General features: G+C 67.7%; 2 protein-coding genes across 2 annotated transcripts in view; one reads left to right on the top strand and one right to left on the bottom strand.

Moving 5' to 3' along the window:
* XAB2 (XPA binding protein 2) overlaps positions 1-9,775 on the bottom strand; it is a 38,379-nt gene extending 28,604 nt beyond the window's left edge. Inside the window, exons 1-4 of the mRNA XM_088537099.1 lie at positions 9,639-9,775; positions 6,648-6,771; positions 4,298-4,495; positions 1,883-2,017 (exon numbers count right to left, since the gene is read on the bottom strand). Of these exons, the coding sequence (XP_088393225.1) occupies positions 1,883-2,017; positions 4,298-4,495; positions 6,648-6,656 (342 nt within the window). The 5' untranslated portion in view covers positions 6,657-6,771; positions 9,639-9,775. The remainder of the gene's footprint in view (positions 1-1,882; positions 2,018-4,297; positions 4,496-6,647; positions 6,772-9,638) is intronic.
* Positions 9,776-12,117: 2,342 nt separating this feature from the next.
* Positions 12,118-14,688, top strand: PET100 (PET100 cytochrome c oxidase chaperone). The gene is made up of 4 exons (XM_088537094.1): positions 12,118-12,171; positions 12,918-13,004; positions 13,822-13,854; positions 14,629-14,688. Exons 1-4 carry the CDS (start codon positions 12,145-12,147, stop codon positions 14,686-14,688), a joined length of 207 nt encoding a protein of 68 aa, XP_088393220.1. The 5' UTR covers positions 12,118-12,144.
* The last annotated feature ends 676 nt before the right edge of the window (positions 14,689-15,364 follow it).

Raw genomic sequence — 15,364 nt, 5'->3', positions numbered from 1 at the left:
CCACCTGGTAGTTGCTCTTGCCCTCCTTGGACACGAAGCGCTCGTCGTTGACCAGGATCCCTCAGCGCCCATGGGTGCCCCACGTCACCCCAGCACCCATGGGCGCCCCCAGCACCCCCCAGCACCCATGGGTGCCCCATGTCACCCCAGCACCCATGGGCACCCCAGCACCCATGGGTGCCCCAGCACCCACCTGGTAGTTGCTCTTGCCCTCCTTGGACACGAAGCGCTCGTCGTTGACCAGGATCCCTCAGCACCCATGGGTGCCCCCTGTCACCCCAGCACCCATGGGCGCCCCATGTTACCCCAGCACCCACCTGGTAGTTGCTCTTGCCCTCCTTGGACACGAAGCGCTCGTTGTTGACCAGGGCCACCCTCAGCGCCCATGGGTGCCCCACGTCACCCCAGCACCCATGGGCGCCCCCAGCACCCCCCAGCACCCATGGGTGCCCCATGTCACCCCAGCACCCATGGGCACCCCAGCACCCATGGGTGCCCCAGCACCCACCTGGTAGTTGCTCTTGCCCTCCTTGGACACGAAGCGCTCGTCGTTGACCAGGGCCGCCCCCAGCACCCATGGGTGCCCCATGTCACCCCAGCACCCATGGGCGCCCCCAGCACCCATGGGTGCCCCAGCACCCACCTGGTAGTTGCTCTTGCCCTCCTTGGACACGAAGCGCTCGTCGTTGACCAGGGCCGCCCCCAGCACCCATGGGTGCCCCATGTCACCCCAGCACCCATGGGCGCCCCCAGCACCCATGGGTGCCCCAGCACCCACCTGGTAGTTGCTCTTGCCCTCCTTGGACACGAAGCGCTCGTCGTTGACCAGGATCCCTCAGCACCCATGGGTGCCCCACGCCACCCCAGCACCCATGGGTGCCCCATGTTACCCCAGCACCCATGGGCACCCCCAGCACCCATGGGTGCCCCAGCACCCACCTGGTAGTTGCTCTTGCCCTCCTCGGACACGAAGCGCTCGTCGTTGACCACGGCCACCCCCAGCACCCATGGGTGCCCCATGTCACCGCAGTACTCATGGGGGTCCCCAGCCCCCCAGCACCCATGGGTGCCCCATGTCACCCCAGCACCCATGGGCGCCCCCAGCACCCATGGGTGCCCCAGCACCCACCTGGTAGTTGCTCTTGCCCTCCTTGGACACGAAGCGCTCGTCGTTGACCAGGATCCCTCAGCACCCATGGGTGCCCCACGTCACCCCAGCACCCATGGGCGCCCCCAGCACCCATGGGTGCCCCAGCACCCACCTGGTAGTTGCTCTTGCCCTCCTTGGACACGAAGCGCTCGTCGTTGACCAGGATCCCTCAGCACCCATGGGTGCCCCCAGCACCCCATAGCACCCATGGGTGCCCCAGCACCCCCCAGCACCCATGGGTGCCCCAGCACCCACCTGGTAGTTGCTCTTGCCCTCCTTGGACACGAAGCGCTCGTCGTTGACCAGGATCCCTCAGCACCCATGGGTGCCCCCAGCACCCCATAGCACCCATGGGTGCCCCAGCACCCCCCAGCACCCATGGGTGCCCCAGCACCCACCTGGTAGTTGCTCTTGCCCTCCTTGGACACGAAGCACTCGTCGTTGACCAGGGTCACCCCCAGCACCCATGGGTGCCCCACATCACCCCAGCACCCATGGGCGCCCCTTGTCACCGCAGCACCCATGGGTGCCCCATGTCACCCCAGCACCCATGGGTGCCCCCAGCACCCACCTGGTAGTTGCTCTTGCCCTCCTTGGACACGAAGCGCTCGTCGTTGACCAGGATCCCTCAGCACCCATGGGTGCCCCACGCCACCCCAGCACCCATGGGTGCCCCATGTCACCCCAGCACCCATGGGCGCCCCCAGCACCCATGGGTGCCCCAGCACCCACCTGGTAGTTGCTCTTGCCCTCCTTGGACACGAAGCGCTCGTCGTTGACCAGGGCCGCCAGCCTCACGGCCGCCTCGTCCAGCCGCCCGGCCGAGCGCAGGTAGGTGACAAACTCCTCGGCGTTCTCGGGACACAGCTGGGGACAACAGGGACAACGGGGACAATGGGGACACCCGTCACCTCCGCCCTGGCCTGTGTCCCCTTCCCGTGTCCCCGGCCACCTCCATCCCTGTCCTGGGTCCGCCAGCGGCGCCCAGGACCCCATGGGGCACCCAGGGCTCCCGCAGCACCCAGGGGCACCCAAGGGTCCCCAGGGGCCCCTGAGGGTCCCCAGCAGCACCCAAGGGCTCCTGCAGCACCCAAGGGTCCCATGTGCACCTAAGGGTGCTCACAGCACCCAAGGGCCTCCGCAGCACCTAGGGACCTCACGGGCACCAAAGGGTCCCCTGCGGCACCCAAGGGCCCCCACAGGACCCAAGGGTCCCAGCAGCACTTAAGGGTCCCCCTAGCACCTAGGGACCCCACGGGCACCCAAGGGTCCCCACAGTACTCAAGGGCCCCCATGGGCACCCAAGGGTCCCAGCAGCACTTAAGGGTCCCCCCAGCACCTAGGGACCCCATAGGCACCCAAGGGTCCCTGCAGCACCTATGGACACCCAAGGGTGTGCATGGGCACCCAGGGGTCTGCATGGCCACCCAAAGGTCCCTGCAGCACCCAGGGGTGCCCATGGGCACTGCAGGGCCCCCAGGATACCCTGCAGCCCCCGGGGCCCCCCACAGCACCCATGGGTGCCCAGGACCCCTTGCAGCACCCATGGGCCCCCAAGAGGCCCCGCAGCACCTAAGAGCCCTCTGCAGCACCCATGGGCATCCAAGGGTCCCCATAGCACCCACAGCACCCAAGCCCCCCCACAGCACCCATGAGCCTCCCGCAGCACTCAGGGGCACCCAGGTCCCCCCTGCAGCACCCACGGGTGCCTGGGTCCCCCGCAGCACCCAGGGGCACCCAGACCCCCCCGCAGCACCCACGGGTACCCAGGTCCCCCGCAGCACCCAGGGGCACCCAAGGGCCCCCCGCAGCACCCAAGGGCCCCTGCAGCACCCATGGGCGCTCAGGTCCCCCTGCAGCACCCAGGGACACCCAAAGGCCCCCCGCAGCACCCTCGGGTGCCCAGTCCCCCCCGCAGCACCCATGGGTCCCCCGCAGCACCCAGTACCTTGAGGTAGCGCCGGTAGACGCGCACGGCCCCCCCGCAGCACCCATGGGTCCCCCCCCAGCACCCACGGGTGCTCATGGTCCCCCCCAGCACCCATGGGTCCCCCCCAGCACCCATGGGTGCCCGCCCACCTTGAGGTAGCGCCGGTAGACGCGCACGGCCCCCCTGCAGCACCCATGGGTCCCCCCGCAGCACCCATGGGTCCCCCCAGCACCCATGGGTGCCCGCCCACCTTGAGGTAGCACCGGTAGACGCGCACCCAGTCCCCCCGCAGCACCCATGGGTCCCCCCGCAGCACCCTTGGGTGCCCAGTGCCCCCGCAGCACCCACGGGTGCCCGCCCACCTTGAGGTAGCACCGGTAGACGCGCACGGCCCCCCCGCAGCACCCATGGGTCCCCCCGCAGCACCCATGGGTGCCCGCCCACCTTGAGGTAGCGCCGGTAGACGCGCACGGCCCTCCCTGCAGCACCCATGGGTCCCCCCCCAGCACCCATGGGTCCCCCCGCAGCACCCACGGGTGCCCGCCCACCTTGAGGTAGCGCTGGTAGACGCGCACCCAGGCTCCCTGCAGTACCCAGTCCCCCCCGCAGCACCCATGGGTGCCCCGCAGCACCCAGTACCTTGAGGTAGCGCCGGTAGACGCGCACGGCCCTCCCTGCAGCACCCATGGGTCCCCCCCCAGCACCCACGGGTGCTCATGGTCCCCCCCAGCACCCATGGGTGCCCGCCCACCTTGAGGTAGCGCCGGTAGACGCGCACCCAGTCCCCCCGCAGCACCCATGGGTGCCCTGCAGCACCCAGTACCTTGAGGTAGCGCCGGTAGACGCGCATGGCCCTCCCTGCAGCACCCATGGGTCCCCCCGCAGCACCCATGGGTTCCCCCCGCAGCACCCACAGGTGCTCATGGTCCCCCCCCAGCACCCATGGGTGCCCCACAGCACCCAGTACCTTGAGGTAGCGCCAGTAGATGCGCACGGCAGCCCCGCAGCACCCATGGGTGCCCATGGCTCCCCCGCAGCACCCAGGTCCCTGCAGCACCCATGGGTGCCCCGCAGCACCCAGTACCTTGAGGTAGCGCCGGTAGACGCGCACGGCCCCCCTGCAGCACCCATGGGTCCCCCCGCAGCACCCATGGGTCCCCCCCCAGCACCCATGGGTCCCCCCGCAGCACCCATGGGTGCCCCGCAGCACCCAGTACCTTGAGGTAGCGCCGGTAGACGCGCACGGCCGTCTCGGGCAGCGGGTGCCGCCGCACGAAGCGCAGGTAGAGCGGCCACAGGCGGCGGTGCTGGGTGACGGGCAGCGCCCGCAGCGCGCGGTCGAACGCGCGGCGCGTGCGGGTGACGCGGCCCTGCGCCGCCAGGAACGAGCAGTAGTCCAGCCACACGCGCGGCATCTGCGGGGACAGTGACAAATGACACTGGGGACAGTGACAGGGGACGTTGGGGACAGCAGTGAGGGACATTGGGGACATTGAAGGGGACATTGGGGATGTGGCGCGTGCGGGTGACGCGGCCCTGCGCCGCCAGGAACGAGCAGTAATCCAGCCACACGCGCGGCATCTGCGGGGACACTGGGGACAGTGACAGGGGACAGCGAGAGGAGACATTGGGAACAGTGAGAGGGGACACTGGGGACATTGCGGGGGACACTGGGGACGTTGGGGGGGACATTGGGGCTGTGGCGCGTGCGGGTGACGGGGCCCTGCGCACCCAGGAACGAGCAGTAATCCAGCCACACGCGTGACATCTGCGGGGACATTGGGGACAATGACAGGGGATGTTGGGGACATCAGTGAGGGACACTGGGGACGTTGGGGGGGACATCGGGGCTGTGACAGGTGCGGGTGACGCGGCCCTGCGCCACCAGGAACGCGCAATAGTCCAGCCACACGCGCGGCATCTGCGGGGACAGCAATGGGGGACGTTGGGGACAGCAGCAGGGGACGTCGGTGACATCTGGGGGGATGTGTCCCCTCCTTGTGGATGAAGAGCAGCGCCCGGTGTCCCCTGGGTGTCCCCATGTCCCTCCATGTCCCCTACGTGTCCCCATGTCCCCTGCCCGTGTCCCCATCTCCACCTGGCCGCGTCCCTCCATGTCCCTCCATGTCCCCATTCTGATCTGGCTCCCCACGATGTCCCCTCTCTCCTTGGTGTCCCCTGTGGTGTCCCCTGGGCATCCCCACGCTGTCCCCACGCTGTCCCCTGCTGTCCTCGTGTCCCCACCTTGTGCATGAAGTAGAACACCTGGTGTCCCCTGGGTGTCCCCACGTCCCCTCCCCGTGTCCCTGCTCTCCCTGCTGTCCCCTCTTGTAGTGTCCCCATGCTGTCCCCACGGTGTCCCCACCTTCTGCGTGAAGACCAGGGCGCGCTGTCCCCTGGGTGTCCCCACGCTGTCCCCTGAGTATCCCCATGTCTCTCCATGTCCCCTGGGTGTCCCCACGGTGTCCCCATGCTGTCCCCACGGTGTCCCCGTGTCCCCACCTTGTGCATGAAGACCAGGGCGCGCTGTCCCCACGGTGTCCCCACGGTGTCCCCATGTCCCCACCTTGTGCATGAAGACCAGCGTGCGCTGCCCCCTGAGGGGCCCCTGGCTGTCCCCATGCTGTCCCCATGGTGTCCCCACCTTGTGCATGAAGACAAGCGCGCGCTGTCCCCTGGGTGTCCCCTAGGTGTCCCCATGGTGTCCCCACAGTGTCCCCACCTTGTGCATGAAGACCAGGGCGCTCCGTCCCCTGGGTGTCCCCATGTCCCTCCATGTCCCCACGGTGTCCCCATGTCCCCACCTTGTGCATGAAGACCAGGGCGCTCCGTCCCCACGCTGTCCCCATGTCCCTCCATGTCCCCTGGGTGTCCCCACAGTGTCCCCACCTTGTGCATGAAGGCCAGGGCGCGCTGTCCCCACAGTGTCCCCTGGGTGTCCCCATGTTGTCCCCACAGTGTCCCCACGGTGTCCCCACCTTGTGCATGAAGACCAGGGCGCTCCGTCCCCTGGGTGTCCCCATGTCCCCTGGGTGTCCCCAAGGTGTCCCCATGTCCCCACCTTGTGCATGAAGACCAGGGCGCGCTGTCCCCACAGTGTCCCCTGGGTGTCCCCACACTGTCCCCACAGTGTCCCCACGGTGTCCCCACCTTGTGCATGAAGACCAGGGCGCTCCGTCCCCTGGGTGTCCCCATGTCCCCTGGGTGTCCCCACGGTGTCCCCATGTCCCCACCTTGTGCATGAAGACCAGGGCGCATTGACCCCTGGGTGTCCCCACAGTGTCCCGTGGGTGTCCCCATGTCCCCACCTTGTGCATGAAGACCAGGGCGCTCCGTCCCCACGCTGTCCCCATGTCCCTCCATGTCCCCACGCTGTCCCCATGGTGTCCCCACCTTGTGCATGAAGACCAGGGCGCTCCGTCCCCTGGGTGTCCCCATGTCCCTCCATGTCCCCTGGGTGTCCCCACGGTGTCCCTACCTTGTGCATGAAGACCAGGGCGCGCTGTCCCCACAGTGTCCCCTGGGTGTCCCCACACTGTCCCCACAGTGTCCCCATGGTGTCCCCACCTTGTGCATGAAGACCAGGGCGCGCTCGTGGCAGTTGTTGGCCTCCTCGTAGGCCGGGTCGGTGACGCACTTGGCCTTCACCTGGCGCCGCCGCTGCTTCAGGTAGAGGTACCAGAGCTTGTAGCTGCGGGGACAGCGGGGACCGTGGGGACAGGGCCACCGCGGGGCCACCGCGGGGCCACCGCGGGGCCACCGCCGCGAGCACCCAGTGCCACCGGGGCCACCAACCCGGTCACCATCGTGGCCACCATCGTGAGCACCCAGTGCCACCAGTGGGGCCACCACCCTGGTCACCATCGTGGCCACCATCATGAGCACCCAGTGCCACTGGGGCCACCACCCTGGTCACCACCATGGCCACCATCATGAGCACCCAGTGCCACCGGGGCCACCACCCCGGTCACCATTGAGGTCACCATTGTGGCCACCACCCTGGTCACCATCGTGGCCACCACCATGAACACCCAGTGCCACCAGTGGGGCCACCACCCTGGTCACCAACGAGGTCATCATTGTGGCCACCACCCTGGTCACCATCGTGGTGACCACCATGAGCACCCAGTGCCACCAGGGCCACCATCGTGGTCAGCACTGAGGTCACCATTGTGGCCACCACCCTGGTCACCTGGCCACCACCCCAGCCACCACTCAGGTCACCGTCATGGTCTCCACCATGACCGCCATCCTGGTCACCATCGTGAGCACCCAACGCCACCGGGGCCACCACCCTGGTCACCAGCGGGGCCACCATCAAGGTCACCATCGTGGCCACCGCCCTGGTCACCTGGCCACCAGCAGGGCCACCACCCTGGTCACCATCATGGTCTCCACCATGACCACAACCCTGGTCCCCATCGGGGTCACCATCGAGGTCACCATCATGGCCACCACCCTGGTCACTATTGTGGCCACCACCATGAGCAGCTGGCCACCAGCGGGGCCACCACCCTGGTCACCATTGGGGCCACCACTATGAGCACCCAACGCCACCGGGGCCACCACCCTGGTCACTTGGTCACTAGCGGGGCCACCATCAAGGTCACCATCGTGGCCACCACGCTGGTCACCATCATGGCCACCACCATGAGCAGCTGGCCACCAGCGGGGCCACCACCCTGGTCACCATTGGATCCACCACCATGAGCACCCAGTGCCACTGGGGCCACCAGCCTGGTCACCTGGTCACCAGCGGGGCCGCCACCCTGGTCACCATCATGAGCACCCAGTGACACCAGGGCCACCACCCTGGTCACTCGGCCACCAGCAGAGCCACCACCCCGGTCACCATCATGGTCACAACTGCAGCCACCCCCGTGGTCAGCATCGTGGCCACCACCATGAGCACCTGGCCACCAGCCTGGCCACCACCAGGGCCACCACCTTGGCCACAGTCATGAGCACCCTGTGCCAACGGGGCCACCACCCTGGCCACCATAGTGGCCACTGCCGCCAGCACCCAGCCACCACCAGGGCCACCGTCGTGGCCACCATCCTGGTCACCACCATGGCCATCACCAGAGCCACCACCACGGTCACCATCATGGCTCCCATTGATGTCACCACCATGGTCACCACGGGGGCCACCACCCCCCAACCAGCTGCCCCCTCCCTCTCCCCATGGGGACCCTCCCTGGTGCCCCAGGGGACATTGCGGTGACCCCGGGGGACATCACGGTGACCCTGTGGGACACCCAGTGGCCCTGTGGGGATGTGACACTGACCCCAGGGGACATCCTGGTGGCCCTAGGGACATGGCGGGGATGTTATGGGACCCCATATGGGACATGGCTCTGCCCCAGGGGACATGGTGGTGGCCCTGGGGACATCTTGGTGACACCACGGTGGCCCTGGGGACACGTTGGTGACATCACGGTCCCACCTGCCGGGCAGCTGGCGCAGGGCCCTGGGGACACAGTGACGTAATGGGACCCCAGAGGGACATTGCAGTGACCTGGGGATGATATGGGACCCCATGGGGACATTGCAGTGAAACCAGGGGACATGGTGGTGGCCCTGGTGACACCGTGGTGGCTCTGGGGACCCGTTGGTGACGTTGTGGTCCCACCTGCCGGGCAGCTAGCACAGGGCCCTGGCGACACGGTGACATTATGGGACCCCATGGGGACGTTGCAGTGACCCCAGGGGACACCGTGGTGGCCCTGGTGACCCGTTGGTGACACATTGGTGACATCGCGGTGTCCCACCTGCCCGGCAGCTGCCGCAGGGCCCTGGGGACACAGTGACGTTATGGGACCTCATGGGGATATTGCAGTGACCCCAGGGGACACGGTGGTGGCCCTGGTGACCCGTTGGTGACACATTGGTGACATCGCGGTGTCCCACCTGCCCGGCAGCTGCCGCAGGGCCCTGGGGACACAGTGACGTTATGGGACCCCATGGGGATGTCGCAGTGACCCAGGGGATGTTATGGGACCCCAGGGGACACGGTGGTGGTGCTGGTGACACGGTGGTGGCCCTGGTGACCCGTTGGTGACACCGCGGTCCCACCTGCCCGGCAGCTGCCGCAGGGCCCTGAGGACACAGTGACATTATGAGACCCCATGGGGACATTGCAGTGACCCAGGGGATGTTATGGGACCTCAGGGGACACGGTGGTGGCGCTGGTGACACGGTGGTGGCCCTGGTGACGCGTTGGTGACCCGTTGGTGACACCGCGGTCCCACCTGCCCGGCAGCTGCCGCAGGGCCCTGGCGACACAGTGACGTTATAGGACCCCATGGGGACATTGCAGTGACCCCAGGGGATGTTATGGGACCCCAGGGGACACCGTGATGGCCCCGGTGACACGTTGGTGACCCGTTGGTGACACATTGGTGACATTGCGGTGTCCCACCTGCCCGGCAGCTGCCGCAGGGCCCTGGCGACACGGTGATGTAATGGGACCCTATGGGGACATTGCAGTGACCCCAGGGGACACCGTGGTGGCCTCGGTGACACGTTGGTGACCCGTTGGTGACATCGCGGTCCCACCTGCCCGGCAGCTGCCGCAGGGCCCTCTCGTACAGCAGGTTGAGCCGCGCGGGCGGCGCCCGGCGCTTGGCGTCCAGGTAGCGCAGCCAGGAACGGACGGAAAAGGGACAGCGCAGGAGCTGCTCCTCGTGGGACACGTCCTCGGCGGCCTGGGGACAATGGGGACAATGAGGGACATCAGGGACAATGAGGGACATCAGGGATAACGGAGACATCGGGGACATGGAGCCAGGAGCGGACCGAGAAGGGACAGCGCAGGAGCTGCTCCTCGTGGGACACGTCCTCCGCGGCCTGGGGACAACGAGGGACATTGGGGACAATGAGGGACAGCAGGGACAATGAGGGACATCAGGGATAACGGGGACACATGGGGACATCGGGGATAACGGGGACATGGAGCCAGGAATGGAGTGAGAAGGGACAGCGCAGGAGCTGCTCCTCGTGGGACACGTCCTCGGCGGCCTGGGGACAACGGGGACAATGAGGGACATCGGGGACAATGAGGGACATCGAGGACATCGGGGACATCGGGGATAACGGGGACATGGAGCCAGGAGCGGACCGAGAAGGGACAGCGCAGGAGCTGCTCCTCGTGGGACACGTCCTCGGCAGCCTGGGGACAATGAGGGACATTGGGGACATCAGGGACATTGGGGATAACGGAGACATCGGGGACATCGGGGATAACGGGGACATGGAGCCAGGAATGGAGTGAGAAGGGACAGCGCAGGAGCTGCTCCTCGTGGGACACGTCCTCGGCGGCCTGGGGACAATGAGGACAATGAGGGACATCGGGGACATCGGGAATAACGGGGACATGGAGCCAGGAGCTGCTCCTCGTGGGACACGTCCTCCGCAGCCTGGGGACAATGAGGGACATTGGGGACATCGGGGACAATGAGGGACATCAGGGACAATGAGGGACATCGGGGACATTGGGGATAATGAAGGACATTGGGGATAATGGGGACACATGGGGACACAGAGCCAGGAGCGCATGGAGAAGGGACAGCGCAGGAGCTGCTCCTCGTGGGACATGTCCTCGGCGGCCTGGGGACAATGAGGGACATTGGGGACATCGGGGACAATGAGGGACATCAGGGACAATGAGGGACATCGGGGACAATGAGGGACATCGGGGACAATGAGGGACATCGGGGACATCGGGGACATTGGGAATAACAGGGACATCGGGGACATTGGGGATAATGGGGACATGGAGCCAGGAGCTGCTCCTCGTGGGACACGTCCTCCGCGGCCTGGGGACAATGAGGGACACTGGGGACATCGGGGGACACATGGGGACGTCAGGGGACATGAGAATGAGAGGGGGAACTTGTCCCCGTGTCCCCCTCACGTCCGCATCGGGGAACATATGGGGACATTAGGGGACAGGAAGATGTGAGGGACGTTGGGGGACACAGGGACACGGGGACATCGGGGGACATGGGGACGTGAGGGGACAACGTGAGGATGGCGATGGAGGAGGGAGGTGACAACGGGGGACAGGGATGGGGACATGGCGGGAACGAGGGGACAGCGGGACAAGGAGACAAGGACAGAGAGGAAGGGACAGGGATGGGGACATGGGACACCAATGGGGACCCGGGGACACCAGTGGGGACACAGAGCGGGGACAGAGCAAGGGGACAGGGTGGGGACACCCTTGGGGACACCCTTGGGGACACCCTTGGGGACAGAGCCAGGGCCCACGGGGACAGCGCGACCCGGAGGGGAGGGGACAGCGGCGACCGCGGGGACACCGGGGTGTCCCCAACCCCCCCCACGTGGCCCCGCCCCCGCAAGATGGCGCCCGCGCCCCTCCCCCACTCACCAAGAGCAGCTCCGGGCGCCCCGCGGCCGCTGTCGCCTCTGTCGCCTCTGTCGCCATCTCTGTCCCCTCTGTCGCCATCTCTGTCGCCTCTTCTGTCCCTTCTGTCGCCGCCTCTGTCGCCTGCGTCCCCACCTCTGTCGCCTCTGTCCCCATTTCCGTCGCCTCTGTCGCTTCTGCCACCTCTACCGCCATTTGCGTCGCTTCTGTCACCATTCCTGTCGCCTCTGTCGCCGCCTCTGTCGCCTCTGTCGCCATCTCTGTCGTCCCCTCTGTCGCCTCTGCCGCCTCTGTCGCCGCTCCCTCCGCCGCCCCTGTCGCTCCCGTCGCCGTTTGCGGGGTTTCTGTCACCATTTCTGTGGTTTCCGTCCCCATCTCTGTCACTTTTGTCCCCGTTTCTGCCATTTTTGTCCCCGTTTCTGTCGCTTCCGTCGCCTCCGGCCCCTCTCGCTCCGCCATGGCCGCCACCTCCCGCCCGCGCTTCCGGCGCGCTGCGCTGACGTCACGTGCCTCGCTGACGTCACGCGTCGCCCTGCGCCCCTGCCCCGCCTCAGCCGCGCCCCGCCCCGCCTCCCGCCGCCGCCCGCCAATGGGAGGCGCCGACGCTGCGCGGGCGGCCAATGGGGGGCCCGCGATGCTGCGGGGCGGCGCGGCCGGCGCGGCGCGGGCGCCGCCATGGGGGTGAAGCTGGAGGTGTTCCGGGTGCGCGGGGCGGGGGGGCAAAACGGGCCCGGGGGGGTGTTTGAGGGGGGCAATAGGACCATGGGGGGGGGGGTCGGGGGGGTTTAGGCCCCCGGGGGCAATAAGGGGGGTCGGGGGTTATTGGTGGGGGGAGGCAGCACGTGCCCCCCCCCGCGGGTGGCCCTGGTGTCCCCAAGGGGCCTCAGGGGACCCCGGGGGGCAGGGGACATCGGGGAGGGGTCACATGACCCCGTGTGCCCCCCCGTCCTTGGTGACCTCATGTCCCCCCGTCGCTGGCACCCCCAATGTCCCTGTGACCCCCCCCGTGTTCCCCCCTTTGGTGTCCCCATGTCCCCCTTGGTGACACCCCCCATGTCCCCATATCCCTCCTGGTGACACCCCCCATGTCCCCATGTCCCCCCCTCGGTGTCCCCGTGTCCCCATGGTGACCCCCGTGTCCCCATATCCCTCCTGGTGACACTCCTGATGTTCCTGTGTCCCCCCCCATATCCCCCTTGGTGACACCACCCCATGTCCCTGTGACCCCCCCTTCTGTGTCCCATGTCCCCCCCCCCGTGACCCTGTGTCCCCGTGCCCCTCCCGGGTGACACCCCCCATGTCCCTGTGTCCCCCCTTGGTGTCCCCGTGTCCCCCTCTCCGGGGACACCCCTGGTGCCCCCATGTCCCCCATGGTGATGCTCTTTGTCCCCATGTCCCCCGTGGTCCCCCCGTGTCCCCGCGGTGACCCCCGCTGTCCCTGTCCCCAGATGCTCCTCTATTTGTCCTTCCCCGTCTCCATGTTCTGGGTGTCCAACCAGGGCGGCTACTTCGAGGAGCGCGTGGAGCGCAGGAAGGTGACGGGGACAGGGGACATCGGGGGGACAGGGGGGACGGGGACACCGGGGGGACAGGAGGGACGGGGGGACGGGGACACCGGGGCCCCTCCTGGAGCGCAGGAAGGTGACGGGGGACAGGGGAAAGGGGGGACAGGGGGACAGGAGGGACGGGGGGACAGGGGACACTTGGGCCCCTTGTGGAGCGCAGGAAGGTGACGGGGACAGAGGGGACAGGGATGGGGGGACAGGGGGGATGGGGACACCAGGGGGACAGGAGGGACAGGGGGACGGGGACACTGGGGCCCCTTGTGGAGCGCAGGAAGGTGACGGGGACAGGGGACATCGGGGGGACAGGGACACCGGGGGGACGGGGGACGGGGACACCAGGGCCCCTCCTGGAGCGCAGGAAGGTGACGGGGACAGGGACAGGGGGACAGGGGGGACATCGGGGGGACGGGGGGGACAGGGGACAGGGAGGACGGGGACACCGGGGGATGGGGACACCGGGGCCCCTCGTGGAGCGCAGGAAGGTGACGGGGACAGGGGGACAGGGGACATCGGGGGGACAGGGACACTGGGGGGACAGGGGGACGGGGACACCGGAGGGACAGGGGACACGGGGACACTGGGGCCCCTTGTTGAGCGCAGGAAGGTGACAAGGACAGGGGACGGGGGACAGGGACACCAGGGCCCCTCATGGGGCACAGGAAGGTGACAGGGACGGGGGGACGGGGGGGGCTGTGCCCGGACGCCGGGGCCCCTTGTTGGGGGGGGATGGGGACACCCGGACGCCGGGGCCCCCGTCCCCCCCCGGTGACGCCCCCTCCTTCCGCAGCGGGAGATCTTCCCCCCCGACGACCCCGAGCGGGTGAGAGCGGCGGCCCCGGTGTCCCCCGTGTCACCCCGGTGTCACCCCGGTGTCCCCAGGGCCACCCGGTGTCCCCAGGGCCATCCCCGGTGTCCCTGGGACCATCCCAATGTCCCCAGGGCCGTCCCAGTGCCCCCAGCACTGTCCCCAGGGCCACCCCCCAGTGTCCCCAGTGCTGTCCCCTGTGTCACCCCGGTGGCCACCCGGTGTCCCCAGGGCCATCCCCGGTGTCCCCAGGGCCATCCCTGATGTCCCCAATCCTGTTCCCAGTGTCCCCAGTGCCACCCCCAGTGTCCCCTCCCTCTCGCCAAGCCCAAGTCAGGAGGGGACACCTGCAGGCCATGTCCCTGTGTCCCTGTCCCCATGTCCCCATCCCCATGTCCTGTGTCCCCATGTCCCTGTCCCATGTCCCATGTCCTTGTCCCCCTCCTTGTGTCCCTATGTCCCGGTGTCCCCGTGTCCCTGTCCCCCTGTCCCCATGTCCCTGTCCCCGTGTCCCCGTCGCCATGTCCCTGTCCCCCTCCCTGTGTCCCCACGTCCCCCTCCCCGTGCCCATGTCCCTGTCCCCTCCTTGTGTCCCTATGTCCCCATGTCCCCGTGTCCCTGTCCCTATGTCCCCATGTCCCCGTGTCCTGATGTCCCCGTGTCCCCATGTCCCCGTGTCCCTGTCCCTGTGTCCCCTCCCCGTGTCCCCATGTCCCCGTGTCCCCCTGTCCCCATGTCCCTGTCCCCGTGTCCTGATGTCCCCATGTCCCCGTGTCCCTGTCCCCGCAGCGGCGGCGGATGCGGGAGCTCAAGGAGCGGCTGCGCCGGGCGCAGGAGGGGACCCGCTGAGGGCCCCGGTGACACCGCGGTGACAGAGAGGACACGCGGCTGCGGCCTGGGGACATCGCGGGGACACACCGGTGACATAAGGGACACATGGATGTGGCCTGGTGACATCATGGAGGCACATCAGTGACACAAAGAATACACAGACATGGCCTGGTGGCATCGTGGGGACACGTCGATGGAGTAAGGGACATGCAGACACAGCTTGGTGACATCACGGGGACACGCTGGTGACATAAGGGACGTGCGGATGTGGCCTGGTGACATCACAGGGACACGTTGGTGACATAAAGGATGTACAGATGTGCCTGGTGACAGCATGGGGACACGCCAGTGACGTAAGAAGGGACACACGGACACGGCCTGGTGACATCATGGGGACACATCGGTGATACGAGGGACACACCGACATGGCCTGGTGACATCGTGGGGATACGCTGGGGACATAAGGGACATGCGGATACAGCCTGGTGACATCACGGAGACGCGTCAGTGACATAAGGGACACACAGATGTGGCCTGGTGGCATCATGGGGACATACCGGTGACATAAGGGACATGCAGACCTGTCCTGACACCACCTCTGGGGACGCGTTGGGGACAGAGGGGACTTTGACCAGGGCCTGCGCAACCCCTTGGGGACACTTGGTGCCACCCACAATGTCCCCAGGCTCCAATA

The sequence above is a fragment of the Tinamus guttatus genome, unplaced genomic scaffold, assembly GCF_059628265.1.
Source record: "Tinamus guttatus ecotype Peru unplaced genomic scaffold, ASM5962826v1 Tinamus_guttatus_pri_ptg000728l, whole genome shotgun sequence".
Lineage (NCBI taxonomy): Eukaryota > Metazoa > Chordata > Aves > Tinamiformes > Tinamidae > Tinamus > Tinamus guttatus.
This window is presented reverse-complemented; position numbering and strand designations above follow the sequence as displayed.

What these genes read in the sequence shown, in the direction of transcription:
- PET100 (XM_088537094.1), top strand. Translation starts at nt 12,145, where the DNA reads ATGGGGGTGAAGCTGGAGGTGTTCCGG. An exon ending in TGAAGCTGGAGGTGTTCCGG is followed by an intron (nt 12,172 to 12,917) that starts GTGCGCGGGGCG and finishes CCCTGTCCCCAG; the next exon opens with ATGCTCCTCTATTTGTCCTT. An exon ending in AGCGCGTGGAGCGCAGGAAG is followed by an intron (nt 13,005 to 13,821) that starts GTGACGGGGACA and finishes CTCCTTCCGCAG; the next exon opens with CGGGAGATCTTCCCCCCCGA.